General features: G+C 35.4%; 1 protein-coding gene across 1 annotated transcript in view; it reads left to right on the top strand.

Moving 5' to 3' along the window:
• ADAMTS19 (ADAM metallopeptidase with thrombospondin type 1 motif 19) overlaps positions 1-23,791 on the top strand; it is a 190,991-nt gene that overhangs the window by 95,835 nt on the left and 71,365 nt on the right. The window contains exons 9-13 of the mRNA XM_036424499.1: positions 4,134-4,274; positions 5,741-5,891; positions 16,374-16,475; positions 22,022-22,152; positions 23,386-23,558. Coding sequence (XP_036280392.1) covers positions 4,134-4,274; positions 5,741-5,891; positions 16,374-16,475; positions 22,022-22,152; positions 23,386-23,558 — 698 coding nt within the window. The remainder of the gene's footprint in view (positions 1-4,133; positions 4,275-5,740; positions 5,892-16,373; positions 16,476-22,021; positions 22,153-23,385; positions 23,559-23,791) is intronic.

Below are 23,791 nucleotides of genomic sequence, written 5' to 3'. Positions count from 1 at the left end.
AGATTGTTTGAAAACCAGGATAAAAAAGAAAAGAAAAGAAAAGAAAAGAAGCTCATTGGTTTAACCAATTGGTTCAGTTGATTGGACCATCATCCAGTATACCAAAAGGTTGTGGGTTCAATTCCTGGTCAGGGCACATACCTAGACTGTGGTTTCGGTGGATCCCTGGTAGGGCCGTTTGCAGGAGCAAATCAGTTGATGTTTCTCTGTCTCTTTCTCTCTCTCCCTTCCTCTCTCTCTAAAAATCTATAAACATATCTTTAGGTAGGGATTTTTTTAAAAAAATTCCATTGGTTCTCTGAGTTTTAAGTAAGAATTATCTAGAAAATGTGTTAACATAGTGTCTTGGGCCTTATCTCTAAATATTCTCTTGCACTCAGTTGGAACTGCACTCAGTTGGAATAGGGCCCAGGAGCTTCCTTGTCACTAACCCAACATCATCACCCTCCGATTCTGATGCACACAGTTCACATTTTCAGTAGATTGCTTGTCAAGGAAAATTAAAAGATTTTGTCCAGGAAACTAGTTTGTGTGTTGATATATTTCTAAGAAACTAAATTAATTAAAGCAGATCGAAGAGTTAGGGGTCAGTGAAGCAGACGTTACAATCTAGGAGTGCAGAGAGTCAGCACTTGTCTGGGTTGACAGCAGTAGTGGTGGGAAGAGGAGGGGAGTTTTAAGGAATGTAGAACGAACAGGATCCAGGCATTTATTAGCTGCTTGAGGGTAGGAGCTGGATCTTATTCATTTTCATGACTCCCGCTGTGTACCCAGACGATAGTGGGTTCTCAATAAGTGTTTGTTGAATTGCTAGGTAAGCCGGTTACATAATACACAGCAAAGTAAAAAGGAATCATTTGATACCTCTATTTTTTTATTAAACTCTATTTTTTTTTTACCATGTTGCTAACTTTTAATTGCCTTTTGACTTGCAGTAGAGGTACATATTGAGTTGTTTTGTGCAAGTTGAAATAATTGAAATAAAATAAGAAAAGTAATGAAAATATCTTGTATTTTTAAATGTTAGTCTTTGTTCCAAGAACACACAGCAGTGGATTTACATCAAATCCACTGCAGAGTGTCTGTAGACTTTTAGTGGATATAGCCACTGCACTGTATGAAATTAAATGTGATGTCGTGGAAATGCAGTCCACTTCCAGTTAGATATTTCTATAGTTTGCTTCTTTTCTATTGTAAATTGATTCTTCCATGTGGCTTTTAGTGGGAACTAATGTATCATGATCAAATGTTTAATGTGTTTAACACAAGCTTTTTAAAAATATTGACCTTTTAAAAATCCTCCAGAAAGGGTGAGTGAATTCCTCCGTGTTCTCTTCTGTAGCTCTTTAGCCATCAAAAGGGACCATCTTCACAGTCCACGCACCTCCCCAGCTTTCCGCAGGATATCACACAACCGCCTGGCAGGGAGTTTTAAACAAGTGGAGAAGTTTTATAAGATAAAAATATTTTTTCAGTTGACTTGACAACCATGCACAATGTTAGTGGAGAGTTTATTTGCCCAAGGCTCTTTGTCAAAAATGAATGGAGACTGAGATTATTAAAATGTAGCTCAGTTGCACAGCGTGAGGAGGAGTGTGGCTCATGTCTCGCTTTGAGATGCATGCCACTCAGTTGTGGGCCTGGGTGTGCATTTCTGCTACCAGAGAGGAGACATCTGTGATATGAAACAATAAATCATTCGCACTAATCGAGAGTGTATCGCACTCATGTCTAATTTGGGTGGATTAGAGGTCTTTCCACTTGACCGTCAGACTGCGTGGGTCTGAGTCACAGCTCCCCTGCTAATTAACCTCACAGTGCCTTCCTCGTCTGCAAGATACAAGACATGATAATGGAAACATTATGAGGATATTGTGAGGAGTAAATGATATCATCATTGTCAATGATTAATATAGTGGCTGGAACAGATAGAGGTTCACAATTAATTGTCTTATTTCAAATCCGTAGACTCAGGACTAAGCAGTCTCCTGATGACAGGTCCAGATGCGTGGTTAAAAAAAAAAAAAAAGCCCTGTCCCAATTTAACGACCATTTTTTCTGTTGCAAGGTAAATGGCTTTAGGAAAATTTAACTAATGGTAAACAATGCTTGAATGGCCAGATCTTTCTGTGGCTGTAGCTAATTTCTTACATGAGAATCAGGATCCCAAAAGGAAAAGGCTCATCTGGATGAGAAGTTGTAATCGTCCCAATTTAGAAAATCACATTACACTACTTCGGGAGAATGTCCAAATTGCTAAATCTTGGAAGCGGTGCCTCTTCTTCTCTCAAATGGACACATTATTTAAGAAGTTTTATTATTTCTGAGAAAGATCAATTGCCTTTTGAAAGTGCTAGTATTTGTGTATGGTTCGGAGGCCTGCACGCCCCAGATGGAAGGGCTGGGCGTGTTCCACGTGGCAGGCGCCTGCCGTTGGGAGAGTCACCCAGCGCCACTGCTGCAGCTGGGCTCTGTGCTGGAGGTGGCAGCGGTGCTGGCTGGGGCTGTGTCTGAACCGCACAGTTAGATGTGCACTGAGGATTCTTTATCCACCCAAGAGATTGTGCTGTACTTACAACTTCTTATTTTAATTTAACATCGGAACAAGTAGATTCTTATTATGCTCTTGGTTTTCCTTAAGTCCACAACTTCCACCACCATCAGCAAATACAAAGATTACCTTCCATGATTATCTTTAATGATGTTTACTGCTTTGTGTTTTGTGACAAATTCAGACAAGTAGATAAATTTCTCTGATTTACTGCCCCAATAAAAACAATGGTTATGAATTCCTACTATAATCCAGCACTGTGTCAGGCATTTCACATCATCCCCATGGAGACTTCACAGCCAGTCAGGGAAGTATTTTAAACACATGAGGAAACAGAGGAACATTTATTTCTTTATTATCATTTAACTTGCCTCTGTTCACATGAATAAGGAGATACAGAATTCAGATTTCTAACTCCAACATTTTTCACTCTACCCCTTGTCACTGAGCTGGCCCAAACCTGCTTAACAGCATCTCTTATTTTTCCTCTTTGTTTTCAAAGTATGAAAAACACACATCTTATTCTATTTATCATCCTATTAATGTGTGTCGATACAGACCCTATTTAAATTAATTAATTAGATTACGAAAGATACAATAAATGTGATTCACCATATAGCTAAACTTTTTTAACACTAAAAGTAAAGAAATGATACTCAATAAAGTGTTTCATTTACACCATAATTTTTATAGTCTTCAAAGTTAGTAAACTTAGTGAACTTGTTACTTCATTACTCTTATTCATTAATTCCATCTATAGAATTTTCTTTCCAAAATATATTGAGTATAATAATTTGTATTTAAATTCTTAATTTATCCTAATGAAAATATAGTTTGATAGTCTTGAGAATTTTTTCATCTGAGAAAATGTTGTCTACTTATATTTTTCCTCAGAAACTTTATAATAACTCTTTTATTAGTGTTCTAAAACACAATATAGATATTCTTGTTTTCACAATTTTTCATTCTGAAAGGCTAGATCATTTTACACAGTGAGAAGAGGGCAGTTTTCAGACATATTCAATTTAAAATTCTTTTAGTACATTTTAAGTCAGACTTTTAGAATGGAATTCCAGCCTAACAGAACAGATTCAGAATTCAGTAGAAAAACTAAAGATGGCCATGAATGTAGTTTCCCTGAGACAGGTTGTATTATCTAAAGAGTGGAAGAAGATGATCCAATGAAGCACACAGGGAAAATAAGAAGTTAATGTGGTTTTAGGTGTGATATAATATATGAATAAAGAATCTCCAGTCAAGAGAAAGAATCTCAATTGGTCAACTAGAAATTTACTATTTCTACAATATGTTTCTCATACAAACTACTATGTGAAAAATATGTCTATCAACGACTTCCATATAGGTGAACTAAGCATATTACTTGCTAGGTTGATTGGGAAAATTATTTTTTCTAAATAAAAATATAACAACATTAAAAAAAATAAATCAATCTGAAATCTAATTTTATAATGAATTTCTCTCCCATTATTATGTCTTTAGCTGTTATTTAATTTCAGTTTTTAAAAAAGCTAACCATACTTATCTAATGTAATTTAAAATTTTTAATTATATTTCAAATCAGCATGGGCATTAATCATGACAATGACCACCCGTCATGTGCTGACGGTCTTCATATCATGTCTGGTGAATGGATTAAAGGACAAAACCTTGGTGATGTTTCATGGTCCCGATGTAGCAAGGAGGATTTGGGAAGATTTCTAAGGTACCAAGGTCACTTACTGTTGTTGTGTTATGAATGATTATGTGTGCCTGCTTCTTCTGCCAGCCAGCGAAGGTGGCATGGCAGGGCAAGACACCAGATTGGGAATTAAGGCACTTAGTCCCGATTCTGGCTCTTCCATGGACTCATAGTGTGGATTGGGACATATTATTTAACCCATCTTCTTCTCAGTTTCCACACTTTCAAATTAAAAATTGGGCAAGGTGATTTGTAAGGTTGAAAAATTATAAGGATTTAAAAAATCTATTACATTAGATTTAAAAAATCTATTACATTAGAATTTAAAAATTCTAATTCTCTCTTCAGAATTTCTCAGTGGGAGCATTCTCATTGCTCATCACTCAGCACATCTCTTGTCATCACAAAGAACCACTTTAACCAAAGCTGCACCTTTCCTTTGAGATGCTTCTACACACTGACTCTTTTTTTCATTACCACATAATTTTCATCATTACAATCGCTCTTGGCCTTTTGGCTAAGATCAAGTGTAATTTTCATCATTACAAATAAACCTCAATTCTCCTCCTTTCCATCTTCAACACCAGTAACACTTAGCTTTCACCTAGTTGGAAAAATAAGTGAAAGCCATTATTATTGTTTTAATTTTCATTTTAAAGCCCATGCTCTTTAATTATCCTTTTGATCATGAAAGGAGCAGCTGAAACAGTGAGCAAAAGTAATGAGCAAGAGAGAGTTGCTTAGAGTAGCCAAAAGTCTTAAGTAAGAAATATAGAGACACCTAGTTAGCTTATTTTACTGCACCGAGAGATTTAATTCATTTTCACATACCATTTAACTTAGAAAGCCTGTGTTTTTTGCTAAGTCTACTAAAATATTTATTACCATAATTCTGCTCTGAAATATATTCTGTGCACGCTCTTTGTTGTGATGGTGTAGCCAACAGCGCTCCGAGCATGTCATATGAACACACAGGTCACTGGGGCAACAGCCCTAATGAGTTTCTAAGGAACATGGGAACATGTGTGGTTTTGTTTGGCTGCCCTCACATGAATCAGAATTATGATAAAATTAAACGTCACCTCATAAGTGGAAGTTGTATTACCATGTCAAGTACAAACATATTCGTGCTATGCATGTTCACTAGAGAACGCTTTCTACAGGTTCTTTAAATCCCTGGATGTAGTTAATTTTTTACCCTCACACATCGCTTTTGGACAAGCTAATTTCTGAGTCTGTGCTTCTTTCTTCATCTTATAAATGTGTAAAATAGTAAAGCCACCTCAGTGTTATGTAGATTCGCTGAGCTAATCCAGAAAATTCTGTTATCTTGAACATTATTGTTATCATTAGGATTATCTTAAATGGAAATGCTTATAAATAAGAGTCAGACCATATTTTTCATCTTTTGAAATAGTTCCTGTTGCATGCTAATGATAACAACTTTTTACATTAAATTCAAAATTTTACACATATCTGCATATTGCCAGGTCAAAGGCCAGTAACTGCTTGCTCCAGACGAACCCGCAGAGTGTCAATTCCGTGATGGTGCCCTCCAAGTTGCCCGGGATGACATACACTGCTGACGAGCAATGTCAGATTCTCTTTGGGCCGCTGGCTTCCTTTTGTCAAGAGATGCAGGTAAGGGTTGTGTCCAGGTGGGATTTGTAAAGTGTGCGTTCACATTCATTGTTTAGACTCATTGATTAGAGGAGGGGAAGATGACTTTATTGTAGAGTTTATGGCTCAAAATCACCCCAATCTTCAAAAGCAGGATTTTTTCAGAGAAGTTTTCCACATTTTCCCCGGAGCGCTTTGGCGATGATAGAAATAAGGTCTGCGCATTTAATTAATAAGGAATGACCTTCGTTAAAACTCCTTTTCCTTCTCAGCCACACGCTGTAGAATGAGAAGTGGGAATACATTGTGTTTTATTTATTTACTTTTATTGTTGACACTGTTCCAGATGATTTTAGAGTCTCTTAAGAGCTAAGAGGTTGGACTTCTGTGATTCCAAAATCTTATTCTGTGCTTTTCAGACACTGCTCTGTGCACTAATAACACGGCAGGAAACAAAGACCCTCACCTTCATGGAGCATACATTTTAGTTGGGGAAAAAGACAGAAAGCAAATACATAGAATATGTCAGTTGGGGTAATTTGGGGAAGTATGAACTCAGATAAGAAGGAAAGGGAATACAACCTGCATGGGAGCATATGGATGGTGCTGTTTTCTATAGGGTGATCTGGGAAGGCTTCCTGTAAAAGGTGACACTGCAGAGGTGGGGACTGTCTGGTCAGAGGGTCAGATAAGGCCTGCCATATCATTTGGCATGGACCTGCCAAGGGATTAGGAGTTAGTCGATAAAATGTCTGACCAAATAGAGCAGGCTAGTTTTTAAGCTGATAATTTTGTATGGCCCGTGAATGATGTTATAAATATCCAAGGTTAGAAATAAGGTTAGGGTCTGGTAGCAAGCCATGCATTTATCTTGGGGGGACAATGATACCTTGGAATGGAGATTTGGCTGTTTTTTACGTTTAAGATGCCTATTAGACATCCAAGTAGACATGTAAGTAGGTCCAGGATAGTCAATGGCAGAGGGTATAACAAAAATATTGGGGGAAATAGTTATTAGTTCTGCCTGTTATGGCACATACATATACCTTCAAGTGGATACACATGGAATTATTGCATCTACCAGCCTGCCATCTAATCTTTACACAAAATATATCTTCTAGAAGGCAGGTCCATAACATCGAAGGAGTTGTCAATCCTTTTTATCACTGTACCTCTGGCACTAAAATGAGTGCTCAAGAAGTATAGGTTAAATGAATAAATGAATCAGTTGAATGATGAAATAGTAATTCTAAATTTTCGCTCACAGAGTTGGTTCTTAGCTATAGGCATACCTCATTGTGCTTCACTTTATTGCATTTTGCAGGTTTGTGGCAATCCTGTGTAGCACAAGCCTATCAGTGCCATTTTCCCAATAGGCTCAGAAGATGGTTAGTATATTTCAGTACTAAAGCACTTTTTAATTAAGGTGTTTACATTGTGTTTTAGACATGTGCTATTACACACTTAATAGACTAAAGTATAGTATAAAAATGAATTTTGTATGCCCTAGGAAACCAAAAAAATTGTGATTTGCTTTATTGCAGTGGCTTGGAACTGAGCCCACACTATTTTCCAGGCTTGCGAGTATATGACAAGATAATGTGAAAATAACCTTCTAAAATACTAATTTAACCAAATTAATTAATTCCTTAAATTCAATAACACATAATTAAATAAAATATTAATTTATGACTACATAAGCCAATGGATAAGGTCAGACAACTTATGTTTCACAGCTTCTACGTGTTAACCAAGCGTCCTTACAACCATTCCATCTCCAGTTACAAATAACTATCAAGCTGCATGGGATGAGGATCCATAGCAACGTTTCAACGTGTGTTTCTGGTAAAATGTTAAGAGACTATGGCAGTTGGTCTATAGTATTTGAATCACATATTGCTCTTCCATACTTGTAAACATTTATACGCAAGCACTAGCGACTCCAACATTACATACATGCTGATCTAATGAATGATACATTTATCCGAAGACGTAGCCGTAAAGATGCTTGTGAAACATCTTGACCCCCAGCAATAACAGCTCACGCTTCTGCATTAATATGCTAACATCTTGGATATCCTTGTTCCCGAGTCCTGGTGCCTCTAGGCCATCTGGCATCTTATGGCTGAGCCAGCTCCAACTGCATCAAGTCATTATAATAGCTGCCGGTAATAGCCTCGCTGAGAACACAGATGTATGGATGTTTCCCTGGAAACAGTAAGAAGTGGCCACACAAAAGTTACATTTTTTTGAGCAGTGAGGAAGTGTGCTGAAATAATTGAAGACCTCCAGGAAACTTAAGGCTCTGCCTTTGCATTTGGACAGGCACATTGTGAATTGTAGACACACTGCATTGTGTAGGAAACTTTCTAGTGTAATTGGATTATAGGGTGACTTAAAAAAAGTTATGTGGAAAGTTCATTTTACATTTCTCTTCTACCAACTTGATACATCAAAATAGGTAGGACTTCTAAACCCTCTCATTTGATTCATTGAACAGGTTGACAGTGAGTTAAGGTATCCTATGAAGAATTCTAGAAGACTGAGTCACTGTGATTTGTTATTGTGAAACTCCAGAGTCATCAGGAATTTGGACTTAAAAAGGCTTAACATGAATTTGCCCTCAATGGCTAATACTTATTTGGGCATTTCAGACAGCCTCATTGATAAATCATGTGGTCAACATTGAAATTGTAGATCTTATAAAGTCTTCCCTTCCTGTAAGTTCTGTAAAGTTATGGTGGGTTAAACTATCAGGAATTGATTCAGCTTGTTTGGCCATCTAATCAAAGGTTCACCTTACCCTTTGAGTTTTAATGCTACAGTCTACAAGCACATGAGTTCGATGGCAGCTTATTTTACTGGGTAATCTAGCTCTTTCATTTCTTTCCTCAGAACTATTTTTCCCCATGACTTCCCATGGACATGGACTTTTTATTTTTTTTAAGTCTCTTTGTAAATTGCCTATTTTAATTTTTGCCAATTTTTCAATTTTCTATTTTTCTCGCTGATTTGCAGTTATTTCTATATTCTAGGTGAGAATTCTGTATTTTAAGCAGTGTATCTAACTTTTATAGTATTCTTGGTCTTTTAATTTAAGGTGGTTAAATCCATCAGGTTTCCTCATGGATTATGCTGTTTTTGTTTGTTTTCCTTCTTCCCTACTCTGCAATTAAATTGCACATGATACATTCATTTTCTTTCAGCTTAAGTATTTCTTTAGAATTAAAGGCATTTTGGGTTTTTAAAAGATACCTTTTATTAAATACATCTACTTTGTTGCACTGCAGTAAAATGAAGTCATCTGTATGATGCCAATCCTTTAAAATTTATTGAAGTTTTCTGTTCATTGTAATATATGATACATTTTAGTATTTGTTCTCTGTCTACTTAAAAGGATGTGAGTGTTCTTTAAAGTTTATTACCTGTCACTAGATCTTAGATGAAGCATACTAATATTATTCAAAATATCTATTTGCTTATTTTAGTTTGACTGATCTATCAGTAACTAACAAGCATGGGTTAAAATACCTGTTTGTTTATTTATTTATTTGTCCCTGTAATTTGGACAGGTTTTTTTTCTTCATAGATGTTGAGTTATACTACAAGATACATACACATTTAAAGTTTTTTTTATCTGCTTGATTTGTTTTTTCTTTTCCATTTTTTAAGATGATGTATGCCTTAAAACATTTTGTCTGGCATTAAAAACACCATCCTGGCTAATATTTTTCATACTTTCTCTTTAACATCTCCAGATATAAATATAATATGGATATTGATATGGATAAATAGGTATGTCTACTAGAGAAAAGCTATTGCTAGATTTTATACTTTTCTGTTTAAACTAAGTTATAGTTCTTTCAAATTTTTAATCAACTAGTTTAACATTTTTATATTTATTGTAATTAGTAGTGTTTTAAAAAATATATGTTTTTATTGACTTCAGGAAGGAAGGGAGTGGGAGAGAAATAGAAACATAAGTGATGAGAGATCGGCTGCCTCCTGCACATCTCACACTGAGGATTAAGCCCACAACCAGGAATTGAACCATGGCCTCCTGGTTCATAGGTCAACACTCAACCACTGAGCTTTGCCAACTGGGCTATGAAATTAGTTTTCTAGGATTTTTATTGTCAACCTATTTTATTTTTGTGTTTCATTTTATGTCATTTTTTCCCCTTTTCTCCTTTCTACTTTCAATTAGAGAAACGTAATTTCCTCTGCATTCCAAAGTCATACATTCTTTATATGTTTTTGTGTATATCAGTAATTGATTCTTTCTTCTTGCTAAATCACAATCCACTGGTAGATAAACTCTTTTGTTTATCAGTTCACCTCTTCACAGAAATTTGGGATGTCAGCTGTTATGAGTAAGGCTACTTCGAACAATTGTGCAATGTTTATGTGATTATGTTGCAACGTTTTTATTCTGAAATATTAATACTTTAATACATTATATATTAATTGATTGAATTCTTATACATTGGCTTAGGAACTAGCTGCTTTTATAAATAAAGTTTTACTAGGAAATAGTCATCCCTCTTTGTTCACATGTTCTCTTTGGCTGCCTTCAAACTACAATGACAGCGTCTAATAGTTATAACAGAGTCCATATGGCTCACAAATTTAAAATATCTACTATTTGGCACTGTACCAAAAAAATTGCTGATCCCTTTTGTTCCTCCAAAAAATTTCGTTTTCAGGGGCAATTAAGTTTGTTCGATTCAAACTGGAAACACTGTCCTGCCTACAGTGTGTGGCTTCTCATGTCTTGGATAAGTTCACTCTTCCCTTATCATGTCTGTATGGGTTTTGTGCCAGCTAATGATTTAGGCTTCTCTAACTCTTTTCCTTTTAGGATTGTCCTTTGAGTTTTTTTAAAAAAAAAATGTTTTTATTGATGTTTAGAGTGCAAGGAAGGGAGAGGAATAGAAAGATAGAAACATTGATCAGAGAGAAATATCACTGATTGGCTGCTTCCCGCATGCTCCCTACTGGTTATTGAGCCTGCAACCTGGGTATGTGCCCTGACCGGGAATCAAACTAACGACTTCTTGGTTCATGAGGCAATTCTCAATCACTGAACCACACTGGCCGGGCCCAGTTTCTGTCTTTACTGTTGCTTGAGCCACCAATTGTCATACCATGAGCATAAGCCACTATTAGGTCAAAGCTACAAAAATGGTGAAAACTTGTGCCACAACTTCAGCTCCCTAAAAAATATTCCTGCTTTTATCATTCTCCACAACCACCAGGAAGTTGCTTTTTGTTTATGATGGTTATTTCCAGAAGGATTTGTCTTCTGGGAACTTACTCCTTCATTCCAGAAGCGGGATCTTTATATCTATCTCTTTCATAGTAAGGAATTCTGGATCTTTTTTTTTTTTTCTTCAAATATTCTTAATAGTTTCTTTCCACTTTTCATTCTTTGGGATTTTATTAACTTTATTAACAGTTCTCTTCTCTCTGAATTTTCTCTACTGATTTGAGAGAGAGAGAGAGATTTGTTGTTTCATGCATTTATGCATTCATTGGTTGATTCTTGTATGTGCCCTGACTGGGATTGAACCCACAACTTGGGCATATTGGGGCAATGCTCTAACCCCGTGGTCGGCAAACTACGGCTTGCGAGCCACATGCAGCTCTTTGGCCCCTTGAGTGTGGCTCTTCCACAAAATACCACGGCCTGTGCGAGTCTATTTTGAAGAAGTGGCATTAGAAGAAGTTTAAATTTAAAAAATTTGACTCTCAAAAGAAATTTCATTCGTTGTACTGTTGATATTTGGCTCTGTTGACTAATGAGTTTTCTAACCACTGCTCTAACCACTGGAGATACTGGTCCAGGGCCACACCTTGACTTTTTTTTTTTTTCTTAATACTTTCTGATATGCTCTATTGCAACATGCTACTTCATTTGTTCATTAGGCAGAGTACATTTTTCTTCCCATGTCTATTAACTTCTTGCGCTAGCTATCTTTAAGTATGTGGAGTTGGGAGGTAAAAGGAAAGACAAACTTATTAAACTGTTAGCAGCCAAATCTCCTCTGTAAAGGGATAACTTTTTGAGATATAAGTGAGCTAGATTTCTAGTATTTCTCCTACTACAAGGAAGGTTTATAATGATGGCTGAAATCCAATTGTTGCTTTACGTAGTCAATGTTTATGTAGAATTATCCTCATTTCTATCGCTCTCTTTGCTCACATTGCCTTTTAGTCCTTTGCTATCAGATCCTATTTCTTCTTGAAGTACATCTTTTTGAAATTCCTTTTGGACAGTTCTGTTGGTAGTAAACACTCAGTTTTGTTTCCTTGAGAGTCTTTATTTAACCTTTGGTTTTAAATAAGATTTTAGCTAAGTTGAGGAGTCTATAATGACAGTTTTTTTTCCCTCTTGTCATTTTTGATATATTATGTATTCACTTCCTAAAGTTGGTACCAAGATGCCATCTTTTTCATTTTCCTAATCTTAAAAGAAAACTTTCAACATTTCACTGTTTTTTTTTATGATGTTTGCTGAAGATTTTCATAAATGTCCATTAATCATGAAGACATTTTCTTCAATGGCCCATTTACTGAGATTTTTTTTTTTAATGAATGTTTTAATGGATGTTGAATTGCATCGCATGCTTTGTACCCATAGACATCAAAATCATAGATTTCAAAGTTACTGATGTGCTTGATTACACTAATCAAATCTCTAGTGTTGCAGTAACCTTGTATTCCAAGGAAAAAGCCACCTTGGTCATGGCACATGGCATTTTTTATGCATTGCTGGACTCAGTATGTTAACATTTGTTTAACATATTTAAATTTAAGTTAGTAATGAGGTAGATCACTATTTTAACTTTCTTTTACAATCCCTTCTGGCTTGGATATCATAAAGTGTGTTTAGAAGTATTTTTTTTTTTCTCTAGAGAGTTTATGTAAATTGAGAATTTAAGTTTCTTGCAAGATTGTTAGTCTTTGGACCAGATGTATTCTTTGTGAGATTTTTAACAATCAGTTTTAACTATCATATGGTTACAAAACAGCTCAGCTTTTTCTATAGATTCTTGGGACCGTTTTAGTAAGTTTTTTTTAAAAACCCATTCTTTCATTTTATGTAAGTTGTCAAGTTTATTTTCATGAACCTCTTAATCACCCAATTTCTGTTTAAACTTTACATTGTCTGTTAGTATGACTTCATTTTTTATTACTAATAGTGTTTGTTTTGCTAATTTCTCTTTTCTTGCTAATTTTCAATTTTATTTAGTATTTATGAGGAATAAATTTCAGCTTTTTGTTATTCCTTTTGAGTCTTTTGTTTTTTGATTTTTAAGAATAGCTCTTTCTCTTTCTTCTTCTCTTCCATTTTTAATGATACTAAGGTGTTCTGTAATGGAAAACACTGTTTTTGAAAATACTGTCCTATACTGAATTACACTTTCAATCAAAAGTTTAAGTTATTGAAACTGTATTTTGGAAGATAATTTGTGGAAGAATGAGGAGTTACATGTTCAAGATTTAATTGTTTATTTCACGTATAGGCACTTAAGTGTTTTAACATAAATTTCGGAACATCTTAATGGAACTGTTTGCTATAAAGAAAAATATAGGTATAAGTTATCCTTGAAGATAAATTTTATGGTATTTCTATATGAGCAATTAATCTTCCATTTAAATTATTTGTTTTAAAACATTATTTTCATGTAAACATTTAAAAAGCCTTCTTGAGATAAACCTCCAGATTCATACTATGTGCTTTTCATGGTCTTTTCCTGTTATGGAAGAATAAAAAAGGGATACTGCATTATTTTTTATTAGTTTGCTAGGAAATGCTGAGTTGTACATTTCTGTTCTGGATTCCTACACAAAGCATTTTAAGCTTGAAAGTTCTTTTCTTAATTGACATATTAAGTGGTCCCAACAATTAACTTGGAGAAAAAAATTCAACTCTGACTGTGTAACCTATGGTGACTGGTTCTAACACAATAGCCCACCCTGCCCCTCATTATCTTAAGAAAGGGCTCGAGATTAAAGCTCTAATAGCACACGTCCAGATATTCCACTTACGTCCAGATATTCCACTTACGGTAAAAAACGGATTTCTTCAACATTTTCTTGCTTTACTTTAGTTAGTTTGGTTTGAAATTTTGAATAGGAGTTATTTTTAAAAAGGAGGCTGTGATTTACTTACCATGAGACCCCAAGGCCTGCGGAACATAAAGGGTAAAGAGAGCCCCTCTTTGAGAGATTTATGCTCCAAGACTTGCTTATCTTGAAAAGCTGCCAAGTTTGCTTTTATGCTCTCAGTGCCTCAAGTGGAAATCAATTAAAGTACCTGCTGTTTTGAATAGTAGATAATGGTGGAAGGTCAGAATTTAGACCACCAACAGTGTTCAACAGGCAAGTCTTATCCTAAAACTACAGAACGGAAGACTGGCTTTTTAATTCAGTGTGCACTGGTTAACTAACGAATGGACTGAAATAATTCATGTTTTCACACAACTAAGCTTTATTGAATAGAAGCAGAGCAACACTCTTCCTTGGCAGAAAACTCAACAGTTGACCCCATGATTATAAAACATCCTTAACAGAAAGGTCTCAGAAGGAAAAAAACCCAAAAAACAAAAAACACTTCTAGGAACTAAAATTCTCAGATTCGAGATCTGTTAATTCAGATAGAAATGTGTCCACAAAAGTACATCAAACAAATAACCTATTTTTTTATTTTCAAGAGTCTAACATATTGTACAGATTTGATTTAGGGATTTTTAAAAAGAGTTGCTGGATGAATTTTTTTGATGAATGATATGTACAAATAAAAGCATACAAAATATACTTGTCTAAAATATTTTGAAGCAGAAAACTGTCATAGTCGATAAAGCAACATAAATAAAATATATCACACTGTTGCATTGACTGTTAAATTTTTAAGACCTTACAACCATGTCAGAAATTGGAATATTTAAATAAAGAAATAATAGGAAAATAATATTTTGGGGTTTGTGGACAAATCCATTGTTAAGTTGTAACAGATCTGTTTAAAATGTTAGCTTAAATATATCTTTCCCAGATTTGGGTCATAAATTAATTTGAACTTTGCCATGTTGTTTTTGTTTGTTTGTTTTTGTGTTAATCCTTAACTGAGGGTAGTTTCCCATTGATTTTTAGAGAGAGAGTGGAAGACAGAGGAACAGCAATATGAGAGAGACACATCGATTGGTTGCCTCCTGCACGTTCTTACCAGGGCCCAGGATTAAGCCTGCAACCCAGGTGCAAGCCCTTGACCAGAATCGAACCTGCAATCCTTCAGACCTTGGGCTGACACTCTTTCCACTGAGCAAACCGGCTAGAGCTGCCATAGTTTTCAGGCTGTTTTGAGCACCACCATCAGAGTAAACCTCCTAAAATAAAATAGCCTTTTTCTCTTAACCTGCTGGTCAACTGCTAAGTGGCTTCTTTTTCTCTGCAGACATGGAGTCAGTCCCTAGTCCTTCCTGACAGGATCTGGTTCTTATGTCTTTCAAATCTTGTCCATGCTCCCTTCCACTGTGTGCCCCCTCCATCAAACTGACCTCCTCCCCTGAGTGACCCTGTCTTTCACATTGTCCTTACCTTTTTCTCTGTCTTCATTGACTTGCTCGCTTCTACCCTCTTCTCCAAATATCTGGACAGATGGCAACATAATCATATTCACTATAGATTGCTTTCATCACCTTTAAATATTCCTCATGGATTTCATATTTCTGTGCAATTGGTTAGTAACATACTTGTGCCTAAAAAACCTTAGCCATCTTAAAGAAATAGCATATGGCAGTTGCGCCTGATATTGTCTGTGTCTCTGGGGCAGCCACAGTTACAGCTGTGGCTTCGGTTTCTGACTGTCCTCCGGCTTGCATTTCCTCGGAGCGCTCTTCTTCATTGTCTCTGTCTCTGCTGCTTTTTCTCAGTCATCATTGTTATCATTTTTTAATTCATTTCAACTTCTCCCTAGAAAAAATTCATTGTATCCTGGAGATCTAGAACTCATTCCTCCTGAGGTAAAATGACTGATAATTTATGGAAGTACACCCACTGAGTGCTCTGTATTGTGTCAGGGCGAAGAGTGTACAATGAATTCATGACACTGGCAATGGCATTTAAGTGGAAAGCAGAGGTGACTACAAGCGTTAGGATAGGAGGCATTTTAATTCCCCAAACCTGGTTCGTGTAATGGTATAAATAATGATTTCTAGCGTACCCTTTTCTGTTGTAGCTACTTAATGTCGCATGATCTCCTGTGTTTTATTAAAAGAAATGAAAACATACTGAAATATATTGAACAGATTTTCTGTTTTTATGTATCAATCTTTTCATCACTATAAATAAGCCTTATGTTATTTTAGTCATAAGTTCAATATTAAAGCATATTTTTTCAAATAACTTCTGTTCTATTGAAATAGTTTTCTCAAAAATGATTGATTTAACCTCAAAAATATGATACTGTTCCCTTATCAGTTATTATGCCCTTGTTTTCAGCATGTTATCTGCACAGGGTTGTGGTGCAAGGTGGAAGGTGAGAAAGAATGCAGAACCAAGCTGGACCCCCCGATGGATGGAACTGACTGTGACAATGGGAAGGTAAGTCACTGGTGTTGTCTGGAGTTAATTTGAATATGATTTCCTCCTGCCAGTTACATGTGTGTCCATCTTAACACTAGTGAAATATTTTCAGTATATATAAAAATGTTAGCATTTCATCTATTTTCCTCTTTAACTTTTCATATTTTTTACATCTATGGTTATTTTGTTAATATCAGTGCAATTATTTTTATTGTTGTTGATTATGAGAATGTTGGGAGTCAGATAGATATATGTATAGCCTTGCCAAAAAGAAGAATTCATTTTTTATTTATTTATAGCAATAGTAAGAAATAACCATCATAAATAATAGCATACATAATAATGCTTCTCAGAACTGATGAATACTTTTGGGTCTAAAATATTGTCTTAAAAGAGGCACTGAATATAATTTTTCCTTGTCATTTCAAGCAACATAAATAAAATACTCTATTTGACATTTTGGAGATTAGTAAACATTTGGCTGTATAAGTTGTTTAACCTAATATGTTTTATAAGACTATAGAAACTTATTAGTATATATTTCCAAATCAAAATAATTGTTGAAAATTTAATTTCTTTTAAATAAACTGAAGGAGGTAGATCCCACATAAATGTATAATTATGGTAAATTTGGTCAAAAGGTAGTTCAATAGTGGACCTAGTTTTTAAATTTTCTTCTATGAAGGGAAAGTGGATAGTATGACTTCATTCTAGATGAAAGATCAGAAACCTTGCCTCTGAAGACTATGAATTTTTATTACATTTGAAAAGAAACAACATAAAGATTACTTAGGATGACTACTTAGTGAAAAAAGTTATGTAGAGTGCTACTTTAAAAACACATCCATTTGAAAAATTAACAGAATGGAAATCTAGCAATTCCATTTCTAGAATTTTGCCCAAGGAAATGCTTACACAGATGCACACAGTTGGTATGTGGGTATGTACACACTCAGATGTTTATGTAAGTGCAATTTGCAATGGTGAGAAAAGAGAAACAACAAAAATGTGTATCAGGAGAAGAATGGTTACAGTGTATCTGTTAGAAGAATGAAATAGTCATATTTGTTCTAACATGAAAGTATCTGCAAGACACAGTAGTTAGGACATGAAGGCATGTAAGAGAAATTGATACTTTATTATACCATTTGAGATTTAAGAAAAACAACAACTTATATACAGATGTGAATACACATCACATAGTATATATATATATTTGAATTATATGTATATAGTTTGAAAATATAAATTTCTAACTGTAATTAGTAGTTAATTCTTGGGAGAGAAGTGGAATTGATGGATGGGAATAAAGCAACAGGAGGTAAAGGTGAATATAACTTTTCTCCAGACATTTCTGGGTTGTTTGCATTAAGCACGTAGTCATTTGTTACTTATATGATTTCTTTAATTAAAAACAGTACAATTTGATTAAATCCCAGATGTCTTTACAAAGAATGGCAATATTTTATCACTAGATAGAATCAATAAAAAATGGTTTCTTTAAAGGGAACTTTTGTGAAATATCAGTTAGTTATTCACATACTGTGCCAAATGTTTTTCTACGAGCTTATAAGGAGAGTCAGAATTTGGATTTGTTTTGTTTTTAAAATTATATTAATACACAAAAGTGCAATAATGTATGTATATTAGGCAAGCCTTATGGTGTTGTGCTGAGTAATTTATTGCTTGAATCATAAAACTATGCACCAGCAATACTTTTCATTATCCCTGAAACACAAAAACACTAGTAAACAAAGATAGCCATATTTCTTCAAACATCACACAATCCATTCTCCTTAGTTATTCTTTGGCAATATCAAAGCTCTTTTTTTTTATTTTTAATAATCTGGTGTCTAAATGGTTTTCTACTATTATTTTTCTCCTGATATGTATGAGAATAATTTGCATTCTCAAGGTCTCTTATATAAACTTATTCTTTCAACTCCTCAAAAGTAAAATGTTTTAATTCCCTATGATTGCACGAGTGACATGCTCTAAGTGGTGCTGGTGTCATACTTTGTGTATGGAAGTAACTAATGAGCTCTCGGTTCCTTAGGCCGTGTGTCTCAGCTGTTGTAGGAGCCTCCATGAAGATAGCTTCCAAGGTTCTGCAGTTGAGTGCTGTAGCGCTAAATCATTTGAATGCTTACAACCTTGCACTAACCACTATAGCTCAATACATTGCAAACCAGGAAACAGTTATGATGCCATGACAGTGATGTTAATCTAGCTGTGTAACTAGTTTGCCTACAAGTATATAATTAAGTTGAGGAGGTGCCTACCAAATGTTATGATTCAAAATGGTTCGTGAGTATAGGGATTTATGCACTATTCGTACACAGCATTTTTCAAATTACAAATAGCTCGCTTCCTTTCTTCTTTTTTCTTAAACAATACTATCATCTGTATTTACATTTTTATAGAATAGAGGTTAAAGAGTTGATAAATGATTTGGTAAGAAACAAGAAATATATGTTTTTTACTTATAATATTTGCTAAGTATTGGGAGAGGGAAAAACAAAATTTTATAGCAATTTACTAGAATTTTAGATTATTTTGAAGGATTCTACTTAATACATAGTCACTATTTACTTTTTAAAATTGAGATTCTTGAAATTACCATGGTCATTCTTGATGGGAAAAAAAAAAACCCCGAAAATGGTAATACCCTTATAATAACAAATTTGTGTATGTACCAAGTTTGTTGACTTCCTTCCTCCTCTCCTTTTCTCTTGTCCAATAATGTATGTCTGAGAAGATCTGATTAGAAAAGTGTTTCCTTTGACATCTTCCTGGACCTCTTCTCATCCGCTGTTTTCATGAGCTTCCTGGACTTATCTGCATAAAAATTTGAGAGAATAGAAATATAGTCAATTTTTTAGGTGGTGTACCATCTCAGAAACAATCTATAGTACATTTTCTTAACATTTTCATAAATCAAACTGAATTAGTAGATAAGACAAATTTTGACCTTTTTTTTTTTTAGACCAGGTGTAATATTGTTTTCGAGGCTAAAAAATACAAATGAAACAAAATTTGCTGCTAGAAAATTTATGAAAATCATAATTAGGATAATTTTACATTCAAACTCAATAGAGTATATTGTATAATCATCTAAAGAAAATATTTAATGCTTGCCTCACCTTGAAGTACAGCTCCACCACCTGCAAGACACAAAAGCAGGTTCTCCACAGTCTTACCCAGAGACATGCTTATCTGCAAGGTGATGAACTTTAAGTATTGTGTTCCTTTAAATTTCCCTGATTTGTGTACACAAATTTGGCTTGCATATCTGTTTGCGTTTCTCTTCATCTTCCCAGTTTGGTCTAGATGAAATGACATACAAGTCTAGATCCTGGTCTTTCCCAGAATATTTTCAGTCAGCTGTGAACTCTAGTCCATCCTTTTAATGTCAGCTTGCTGCTAACTGGGCAAGGAGCTATGACATTCACTCTGGGAAAAATAAACACATTTCAAGTAGGTCAAAACAATTGGACTAATTGAAGTTTAACAGCTTTATCCTCAAAATCCCCCCTCCCCTCCCCTCCCCATGAATGACATAACATTAAAACCATTAAGTTTGGTCCTTAAAACCATTAAGTTGTTTAAATGTTTTCACATGGTTTGTTTTTCCCCTCTTTTGAAATTATTGGACTTGAATCTTCATCTAAAATCTTAGTTTCTTTAATGACAGACTTAGCATATCAATACATATGAGTTGTTGAGGTTTATTTTTTTTAAGCCTGGATTTAAAATGTCTTGACTCTAAAAGTGAGTGAATTTAAAATTTGACATGATTACAGAAAATCTGCAGGAACTAATTATTTTAATACATAGAAAGGCATTAACTGGGCTCACACAAAACAATGTAGCATAGTTTCTAATTTTTCTAAAGACAGCATTTAAAGACTTATTCTCAAAATAAATGTTAAAGAGGGGGGTGGGTGCAGGCTAGAAGGGGTCAATGGGAAAAAAAGGACACCTATAATATTTTCAACAGCTAAGATAAATTTTTAAAAATTAAGAATAAATTTTAAAAGAAACATAGATCGATGAAAAGCAGAAAGAATTTTGCTAAGGTTTCTGCAAACTTATTAATAACATTAATATCATAAACATGCAATTTATTTTTGTTATAGCTCACCTTTATTAAATCTTTAGTATGGTCTATGTATTATGCTTAACACTTTATTCAGTCCCTGAAAAAAGTCTGTTAGATAAATTTGATTCTCATTCTCGTTTTGAAATGGGAAAATTGGGAATCAGAGTGTTTCTTCATTTTCTCAAAATTCCTTAAAAATCGTGTTGCCCTTAGGTATAGAGAAGTGTTTAGGGCTGAAAGGGTCAATTTGCTCAACCATTAATCTAAATTTTTCTCATCTTATTATTCTCAACATGATTTTTTTCTTCAGTTAATTTTTACCTTGAACCTGTTTGCTATGACCACCACATATGTGATTTTCCTGGAATAAGAAGAAATTATAACAAGCTGTCTACCAAGTCCTGGCAGCCATTTCTAGTGACACAGGAACAGCCTCTCTCACTGCTTTTGTTTAAAGTCCGTGTGAAAGAAAATATAAAAAAAGGAGCATGCTCTTCTTTCTTCTTTCACAGTTACCTTCCTCAGTAAATGGACACTAAATAAGCTACAGAAAAATGGAAACGAAATGACAGGATTTCAAAAAGTCTAATTGCCAAAGTTTTTCAAGTAAACAGTTTTCAGAAGAAAACATGCTATCATGTTAAGGCTTCAACTTAATGGGAACTCTTTAAAAAAAGGGGTGGGTGGGGGAGGCATACAGGAAAGTCTAAAATAAGTAATACTTGTTTTTTAATTATAAGGAGAGTACCCTGAATCACTGACATTTAAAATAAAAGTTGCTAAATTTGTTTAAATTCAGTTTCACTCTAGTTATAGGACGTTGGTGTCTTATTTTCTTCCATCCTTATATCTGACTGTGTTTTCTGCTCATCACGCCTCAGTTATAAGTTTTTAGAGTGTGGTGGTTTCTCTCCCCTGGCCTGTCACCCCCACATTCCCCCTTCCCTTTCCCTGTCTCCAGGACTGAATCCTCAGAGCTGCAGTACAAATGGCGGTGTGCTGGGTTTTTGTTTTCTGTTTTAAATATATTTTTTATTGATTTTAGAGAGCAAGAGAGAGGGAGAGAGAGATAGAAATATCAATGATGAAAGAGAATCATTGATCCGCAGCCTTCTGCATGCCCCCCACTGGGGATCTAGCTGACTCCCTGGCATGTTTCCTGCCCGGGAATCTAACCAGAGGCTTCTTGGTTCTTGGTTGATGCTCAACCACCGAGAAACTGGCTGGGTTGTGTCCTTTTTCATGACAAGACTGTTAGATCTGACATGAGACCTGGGGGGACTGGGCCATTCTATTAGCATCACACTAGGGAAGTGCCTACTGATCGGTGGTCTTTTTCAATTGCGCATGTTCGGGGATCCGGTAGACCTGATTTAATGGCAATCCCAGGGACTCTGTAGGCCAGTGAATGATTTTCCATTGTGCCCTGATTTGTTCACCTAAGACCTGCCTTTTGGAATAGTGGTGTAAGGCTGGAGAATGTACCAGCAGGACCTCAGCACCTGGACACGTGGCCGGAGAGTGGAGCGCGTGGAGCCCCTGCAGCCGCACCTGCAGCGCTGGGATCAGCAGCCGTGAGCGCCAGTGTCCCGGGTAAACGCGGCGCTCCTGCACCGGGGGAGGGCGCTTTCTCTGTAATTCTGAAATGCAAAGCTTCCACTGACCAATTCTGAAAGCAAAAGATACTCCTCACACCCTACTCCACTTGGGGAAACTGACGGGTCCCTCAAATTATTCAGTTTGTATAAAAGCTCCCTTTAAAAATCTCATTTATATGTGGAATCTAAAGCACAAATCAGACAAACAAAATAGAGATAGACTCATCGAACAGACCATATGGATGGTTGCCAGAGGGGGATGGAGGGGGGGGACTGGGTGAAAAAGATGAAGGGATTAGGAAATACAGATTGGTAGTCACAGGGATGTACAGTGCAGCATAGGGAATATGGTCTATAATATTGTAATAACTATGTATGGTGTCAGGTGGGTACAGGAAATATGAGAGGGACCACTTTGTAAAGTATAATATTGTCTAAGCACTATGCTGTATACCTGAAACTAATACAAAATAATATGGAGTGTCAACTGTAATTGAAAAAAGAATAAAATAAGACCAATACTTCTAAGAACAAATACTTAAACCCTGCATAGGGTGGTGATTTCTTGATTAAATAAAATAAAATGTGTTAAATAGGGAGAAATGCATTAGAAAAAGTAAGTGACACTTAAAGGAACCCTGAGAAGAGCTAGAAGAGGACAGGACTTCGGAAAGGGAAGGCATGGGAGCAGCATCAGTGTCAGAGGAAGCTAATCCCGTGCACAGATAGGGAGGGAGCAGGACGAGATCCTGCCTCTCTGATCCTGGGACAGTGTGTGAGAAAGTCATTTCCATTTTGTGCTGACTCTTGGTGTGGGCTCAGTGCCCCAGCTACTTCCCAAGCAATTTTAACAAATCTGTATTTGTTAAATACAGTTAAATGTTTAGAAGCATCTTCTTATTAATTAAACAAACTCCCTCATGGGAACTGTAGACTTTCTATTTCGATCCAGCCCTGGCCCTTTCTCTTTAATTTTCATGGCAAGTTGGCTTTTGTTTCTCATGTATTTTGGAAGTTAATTTGGTCAAAGATTGGGAAAAAAAAATACTTAATTTTAAGAAAAACATGCATTTTTCTACTATTACCAGATATTTAATGAATCCACATTTTCAAAAGTAGATTTAATATAAAGGGGTATACATTATTACTATAATGCTTTTTTAATTAAAAAAATGAGTAATTAACCTAAAAAAAAGATAAAATTGATTATTTGTACTATCTTTTCTAGGCTAGGTTCTGAAGCAAGGGATTGTAATGGTCCCAGAAAACAATACAGAGTATGTGAGAATCCACCTTGTCCTGCAGGTTTGCCTGGATTCAGAGACTGGCAATGTCAGGCCTATAGTGTTAGAACTTCGTACTCAAAGCATGTACTTCAGTGGCAAGCTGTCATGGATGAAGGTATGACCGACCACATCACCACGTCTGGGTTTGCAAAGTGTTTATAGCAGCAGTACATGTCATTTTTACAGGTTACCTTCCAGGTATTTCTATACGCCGTTTTTTTCTGCCTTTACTGACATAAAACAACCACAAGCACTGGCTAAAAAAATGTGTATGCAAAAATATCTCTACACATCAATCAGATCAGCTAAAATAAAAAAAGAATGAAAATGCCAAATGCTGGTGAGGAT

Source organism: Pipistrellus kuhlii, unplaced genomic scaffold (assembly GCF_014108245.1).
Source record: "Pipistrellus kuhlii isolate mPipKuh1 unplaced genomic scaffold, mPipKuh1.p scaffold_m20_p_8, whole genome shotgun sequence".
NCBI classification, from domain to species: domain Eukaryota; kingdom Metazoa; phylum Chordata; class Mammalia; order Chiroptera; family Vespertilionidae; genus Pipistrellus; species Pipistrellus kuhlii.
Note: the sequence above shows the minus strand (reverse complement) of the source record. Positions and strands in the feature narration are given on the sequence as shown.